We start from the raw sequence: 7,587 nt of genomic DNA on the forward strand, positions 1-7,587 counted from the left end.
AGCGAGCTTGTGTTCATACTCCATCGACTATTTTGTATATCTTTAAATGTGTTTTTTTTTTCATTTTGTTAAGTTTGTATAAATGAGTGTTTCAATTCCATAACGTTCCGCTCGGTTCTTCATGCCCATTCCATATATCTGTTACATTCCAAATTGCATACAACCAAAGAGCTCTCTCACGCAGATTATTTCAATTGAGTTTTGGAATAGTTGGGAATTATGACAGACAGCAGAATTTAATGATGTCCACAAAATATGTATATAAATACTTTATTCTATGTGTCTTGAATATACCCACTACTTTTTAGTATTTTTATGTGTATTAAGCAAGTCAGCTAAGCTAATTCTGTATCTATAACTGTACTCTATATGTAACTATCTATAAATGTATCTACTTGTATATGCTGTGCCTTGTACAGATCCCTATTAATGTGCTCTTCATCCTGTTTCTAGTTGTTGTTGCATCGACGTCCTTTGTTATCGTGCGTTGTTGTAATCCAGCCCCATTAATCGATCTCTCTTGCTCTCGCTCTTTCTCTGTCTCTGTCTCTCTTTCACTTTCTCTCCTGCTCTTTGTGTCCCTTTTTATCGCTGTCCTCGTCGTTTACCCGCCTCTACCTAACGTTTTCATGAACTATGCGCTATTTTCATTTATCATTTTACTATTTTCATTATATTTTCTATTCTTTTTGTTTATTTTTTTCTTGAACTAGTTCTTTTGATCTTGTGTTATGTGAACTTTTTTGGCATGTCCTGCATTTGGGTTCTCTCGTTCTTCATTTCGTTTGTCTGATTCTGTTCTTGAGTTTCAAAATATCCCAAGCAGAATAATAAACCACTCACTAGTCAAATACCACACATAAACAATAGAACATTAAAAAAAAAAAAAGATACAAAAATCAAGATCTATTCATCACTTGGAATTCTCGCCATCGTCGTCGTCGTCGTCGTCGTCGTCGTTCTCATTCTCGTCCTCGTCGTTGAGCCTTAAGACTATGATATCACCATATTTCTCGGCCCAGGGCTTAGCACACCAGAAACCAATTTCATTTAATTGCCATTTCCAACGGGCAGGCACCGTTCACTATTGGATAGGCCTGCCCACTCGTTTTTTTCTGCTTGGGAATGCCGCGGCTCAGTTTCGCATTGTCACAAGATTGCGAATAAAATCCGAAAACTATTTTTAATGGGATTATGAAATCCAGCTGAAATGCGTGCTACACAATGCTGTGCAGCTTACCGCTGGAAGGGGGACACAGTGAATGTGCACCCACCAAAAAAAAGGAAACGCTGAAATGACTGTTAACGCCATTAGATTCCGGTTCCGGTGCCAGTACCGGTGCCGTTGCCGGTTCCAGTTCCACTTGCACACTTTGTTCCGTTTTGTCCGCAATTGAGATTTTCAGTTAACACATTGTATAGCACGTTCTACAGAACAAACAACCGCACACACACACACACACACACACATACCAACACACACACAATCACACAGCCACACACATAGAGAGTATTACCTGCCGGACCGTTCATACGTATCCAGCTTGAGACTTTCCTACAGACAAGGACTTGCCGGACGCCAAGCCGAATCGGCACCCAAAGCTAAATTACAAAACTCTTTTTTATTTCAAATGTTTTTTGATTTAAAAAAAAAAATATATATATAATAATTTAAAAAACTATATATAATATGTAAAAGTAAGAAACCAAAAAAAAAAAAAAAAAAAAAAACTCCTATGTTTATGAAATAATCGAGTCGGAACCAATGCAAAGCAATTTCTCCCATCAATTTTTTTAGGCGTCGTACTCTTCTCATCAGCGGTTTATTTTGCGGAAGCTGGAAGCGAAAATTCCTTCTTCAAGTCCATACCCGATGCATTTTGGTGGGCAGTCGTTACCATGACCACCGTTGGATATGGTGACATGACGTATGCAAATCTATACAATTACAATTCTAACTTTTCTGATTACGATTCTGTTTATGTTACTATGATTATGATTATATTATCGTTTCTGAGTTTTATGTTCGTTATTCTTAGTTTTTGGTTCGTTTACTGTGCGGTGCTAATTGCGCTCAAGTGTTGTCATTTACTGATCAACTCTTTCGCCAAGTATTTTTTAGTTACTTCTTCTTATCACATACTAACCAAAGTTCGCAATACTCGTTTGATCCGAAAACAAAAACTGAAAAAGAACTACATTTTATTTGCTTTATGCGTACAAGTTTTGATTTGCGAATTTATCACGTACTTTGAATCGCTGCGCTCTTTCGTTTCATTTCATATCGTTCCATTTCGTTTCGATCCGTAGCATACCTCGGTGACCTACAAAAACCAAGGCAATTTTTTTTTTCATTTTGTTATTTTCTGTCAGATCTTTATACACTTATTTAACTGCCTATCTGTCTAACTGTCTACATATATTTTTTGTTGCCACTGTGTTCTGTTACCGTTCCGTTCCGTTCCATTGCGTACCGTTCTGTTCTGTTCTGGTTCCGTTAACCGACAACCTTAGGCAAAGGCAACATTTGCAGTTGCCCCTTAACTGGTTGGTGACGCAAATTTCCTTTTGCCTAAAGTGAACGCAATTGAACAGAAATGCTTAGAAAAGCTCTATAAATTTAAACAGTTTTTCTATTCATTATCAATGTAACGTTGTGTCGTTGTTTAGTTCACATAAAACCCAACAAAGAAACAAGTAAAAGTCCAACCCCAGTAACACCCAATCACACACACACACACACACACACACACACACAAACACACACATTCATACAGCTACATCATGCATTATTACACTGTATTTTCGGTACAGTGTTTACTTATCGATAACTTTACTCGATATTTTCATCAAATCTTGACTCAGACTCACACACGCACACACACATTTGTACACTGCATTAGGAAGTAATTGTAATATTTAGAGTTGCGTATTTAGTGCAGCGTGCCACGCCCCTGAGGCAACTAAAGTTGCTGGGACGTGGCTTTAGCTAATATCGATACCGATACCGATACCGATAACACATTTTGCGCAATATTCTTAGCTCTGCTCTTATCGAACGCATGCTGCATGTGCCAGATATACTGAATACCCCATGCCAAACAGCAGATCAATAGACACAGGCACAGACCCATACACACGCACACACACATATGCGCGCAAAGTTATTCAACCGTGACCGTACCTAATACCCAAGTCGTCAAGTCCTAATCCAACGCCTTCAACTATGTCCAACAATCAGCCCCAGCTCCTGCACCGCTACAGCAACCGCTGCCCGCCACTTGCTCCCGCCCACGCCCACGCCCCTGCCCTGTGTTGCGCCTAACTTTGAGTAGTTCTGTCACAAAGAAATTCACACACACACAACTTTCTGCTGTCCTCTCTCTCTCTTTCTCTCTGTCACTCTCTCGCACTCTTTCTTTCTCTCTCTCTCTCTCTCTCTCTCTCTGTCTCTCTAACTCTTCGCACTCTTTCGCACTCGCTTTAACACGCTGTGCACCTGTGTAACTCACTCGCACACTATGCAACCTTCGTTCGAGTGTCTGCATATGTATATATATACACACATACGCGCGCGCACACACACACACCCACACACACACACAGCAACTTTGCCGTCTTAGCAAATATATATATATACTAACATACTTAAAAAGCAAAAAATAAAAAAAATGAAATAGAGAACCTTAACCCAAAGCCAAAGCAAAAAAAAAAGCAAACAGAAAAAATACAAAAAAGAAGAAACCACAAAAACCACTCGTAACGCTACTCGTTTTAAGTGTTGTGCCTAATTTCGAGTACTCTTTGCTAAACTATTATTTCGTTTTACTGTTTCTACTGCTATTGCCTATAATCAAATATGCTCGTACTTGTATACGTACATATTCTAAAATGCAATCACTGATATACAAGAAAAAATATATATATATTAAAAAAAAAAAAAAAAAACTGTATCTCAAACATAACCTAAGAATTTAAATTGAAAACAAAACGATAGTTTTACTTTACATTTCTTATATATTTGTATTTTCATTTTATTTATCGTTCGTTCGATAACATCGCTCGCATCATCCAAAACAAACAAACAAACAAAAATCCAAAAATATAAAATCTATTTATGCATATATATAAATATATATATCTATATATATATCTATACCTCAAATCAATTTAATTACAACCAAACCAAAAAAAAAAAAAACGTTAAAAAACCCAACTATCTAAAAAAAAAAACGATCACATTAAAATCCATAACAAAAATATCTCTCGCAAATTCAATTCAATACCAAAAAAAAAAAAAACGCCACAAAAAAATACCGTTAAAAATATGGAAATAAACGAAAATTGGAATCGGAAACGCATTGAAATTCGTTTGACACACGATATGCAATATTGAAATATAAAACGAAACAAAATTGAAATGAAATTGATATCGATATCGATAAACGATAATTAAACAAAATACAGACCCGTCGGCGTTTGGGGCAAAATTGTGGGATCATTATGTGCGATTGCTGGTGTACTAACAATCGCACTGCCCGTACCGGTTATCGTCAGTAATTTCAATTACTTCTATCACCGCGAAACGGATCAGGAGGAGATGCAGAGCCAAAACTTTAATCATGTTACTAGTTGTCCATATTTGCCAGGTACATTAGGTAAGTTGAAATGTGCACTGTGCCTCGTTATCTTCCACTCTACTCGTATCACAATCACATTCGACTGGACGATTGCAAAGTAAAGCCACACACATGTATACACACACACTCACACACATACACAGAGACATCAATATGCCAACCACCTGTTACACACTCGTACATTACACACACCCACACACACAGTCGCCTGCATATCTACTGTTAAACAGAACCCAGTTTGAATAAAAATAGAAACATTTACGAAGAAAGAAACGAAACGTAGGCATTATATGAAAACGCTTGATGCGACGGCGTTGCCGTACTGGCCGCATGCAGCACGCCGCATACCAATCTGGCAGCGCTGGCCGTATTGCAAAACGTACGCATCATCGCACGCTGTGTTGCCAAATGTGAACGCCAGCCAGTTGTCTATCGATAATTCGATAGTCGAATTACCATGTGGCAACGCCTAAACGCTCGCCGGTGGCAACGCTGCGCAACTGTATCGACCTACAATACGTACTTACACGTACTGTGTGTTTTGTGTGTAACAAGAACTACAACAAAAAGCATTTTTGTAATTAATACATTACAACTGTATGTGTGATCTCCTCTTTCTCTCTTCTCTCTCTCTTCTTTTTGTTTCTCTCTTTATTCCGTTAAATCGTAATGCGAATCCGATAAATATCGATATCGATAACCTGAACTTGCAACAATTATCTGTAATCTCAAATGTCCCACAATCCGAAACCGAAACCGTAACCGCATCCAAATTCTGTATATGTATTACCCAACGAATCCAAATTCCCTCCATGCCTATCCGTCCACCGTCAATCACTGTAACACACACACGCACGCACATACACACGCGCACACACACACGCGCACACGAACACACACGCACACAACTTTGTTTAACACCAACTACCAAACACTGCGACAACAACCAACAACAACAACCAACAACAACAACCAACAACAACAACGATCAAACAACGTTGAACAACAACACTAAACAAATGCATAAAACCACAAGTAGGTCAACACTTGAAGAAATCATCGTTGTCCGAGTCCTCATCGGATATGATGGATTTGGACGATGGTGTTGAATCGACGCCAGGGTTAACTGAAACACATCCTGGACGCAGTGGAGCAGCTCCGTTTTTGGGAGCCACACAGATGCAGCTGCAACCGCCGCCAGCGCAGCAGCAGCAGCAACAACTACAGCAGCAGCAGCAACAGCAGCAACTGCAACTGCAGCAGCAGAATGGCTTCAAGCAGCTGCAGTCAACAGTAAGCGTCAGTGCGGCAACTGGCAGCGCTGGAAGCAGTCTCACAATGAGGCACAACAATGCGCTGGCTGTTAGCATCGAGACCGACGTTTGACTACTGGGTAAGTGTGCGCCTTTACTCTCTCTTCCCCGCCCCACTCCACCTCTCTCTCTCTCTATGTCTCTCTGTCGCCCAATCTCTCTGTCATGCCCCCTAACAGCCCTTTCGCATTCATAAACACTTTCCCTGATCTCCCAATCAAGCTCATTCGTAAAGCATTTCGTATGCTAAGCAAATCGCAAAATCTTCAGCTAAAGCTATTTTTCTTCATTTCTCTTTCTCTCTCTTTCGCTCCTTTTCTATCTCCAACTCTCTGTCTCTCTCTGTCTTGAGCACAAGTCTTGACTCCCAATTTCTAATGCACAAGCACCAAAACTTCAGTATAGTTTACTCGTAAAGTCACAATGATATCAGCTGAAAATGGTCACCTAAAACAGTGTTGAGCAGCTGTGAAAAGTGCGTTCTTAAGCCATTTGCCAACACTTGTTACAGGCAACTGCTATTATCAAACATTTTGCAACACTGATAGAGCATTTTTTGCCTGCTTCACTTTCAGCTAATGTCATTGTCAGCATAATATTAAGCTCAATATTGCTAATAACTGTCTCTTTCTCTCTCTCTCTCTCTTAATTCGTACAACATTAAAGCTAACTGTTTTTTTATAAGCATTAAACTATTTTCTCTTTTTTTTTTCTATCCACGTGCGCGCGCTCTCTTGCTCCCTCCCACGCGATATGCCCCATATGTATAACTCATTCTATGACTATATATAAACTATTACCATATATATATTATGTATCTTTATGAATATTATTATGTATATAACTTATATGTATATATATATATATATATGTCTGTGGTATGTAAACGCATCACTTGGCTAAATTTGGATGTTATCCATCTATAACATTATCGGGGGTTGCACAGTAAAATTGATGTTAAGTGGTATAAGATTGGCCTTGTCAAGTGTTACGTTGGATGCCAGAAACGACTACAAAAGCTGTTTAAGTTTAATTTAAGTAGAACAAATAACAAACAAATTTAAACTATTGGTAAATTTAATTATATGTAATTAAACTAAAATACAAAAAAAAAAAACAAAAACAAAAAGAAACAAGAAAATAATATATATATATGTATGTATTTAATATTATAAATAATTATAAATAATATTGATAATTTAATGCGTAAACAATTACCTACATTTAAAACACATAAAAACATCGAAAAAAAAATAATAATAATATAAAAAAATAAAACCAAATATATAAATAAATAACATGAGAGAAAAAACACAAATTCATATAAAATTAATTGAATCACAAAAAAAAAAAATTAACAGAACCGTAAAACCCAGTCAAAGTAAACGCAGTTAACGTGAAAAGCAAATAAAAGTGCATACAATTAGGCCTTACACACAAACACACACAAATACATACAAATACACACATATTTAAGCAGACCAACAGCCAAATACACACACAAACAGTGTGGTAAAGGCAGCCCAAAACAGTGCTGTGCAAAGTCAGTTCTTAAACCATTTCTCATTTTGTATTTTCAAAAGTTTTGCAATACTATTGCTAAAGTCAGCTGGTTTGCAACACTGGAAAAGCCG

At 37.8% G+C, this 7,587-nt stretch overlaps 1 protein-coding gene across 1 annotated transcript; it reads left to right on the top strand.

Annotated features, from left to right (window-relative positions):
* Window positions 1–1,817: 1,817 nt before the first annotated feature.
* Window positions 1,818–6,528, top strand: LOC115768265 (potassium voltage-gated channel protein Shaker-like). The gene is made up of 3 exons (XM_030712797.1): window positions 1,818–1,928; window positions 4,468–4,658; window positions 5,677–6,528. The coding sequence occupies exons 1-3, from the start codon at window positions 1,900–1,902 to the stop codon at window positions 6,024–6,026; spliced, it is 570 nt and encodes a 189-aa protein (XP_030568657.1). The 5' UTR covers window positions 1,818–1,899; the 3' UTR covers window positions 6,027–6,528.
* The last annotated feature ends 1,059 nt before the right edge of the window (window positions 6,529–7,587 follow it).

This window comes from Drosophila novamexicana, unplaced genomic scaffold (assembly GCF_003285875.2).
Source record: "Drosophila novamexicana strain 15010-1031.04,08,12 unplaced genomic scaffold, DnovRS2.1 tig00001741-arrow-arrow-pilon, whole genome shotgun sequence".
Taxonomy (NCBI): domain Eukaryota; kingdom Metazoa; phylum Arthropoda; class Insecta; order Diptera; family Drosophilidae; genus Drosophila; species Drosophila novamexicana.

Bases quoted from the DNA above. Each gene is read 5' to 3' on its own strand.
- LOC115768265 (XM_030712797.1), top strand. From the start codon at position 1,900: ATGACCACCGTTGGATATGGTGACATGAC. The intron at 1,929-4,467 runs GTATGCAAATCT...AACAAAATACAG, and splicing joins GTTGGATATGGTGACATGAC to ACCCGTCGGCGTTTGGGGCA. The intron at 4,659-5,676 runs GTAAGTTGAAAT...TAAAACCACAAG, and splicing joins ATATTTGCCAGGTACATTAG to TAGGTCAACACTTGAAGAAA.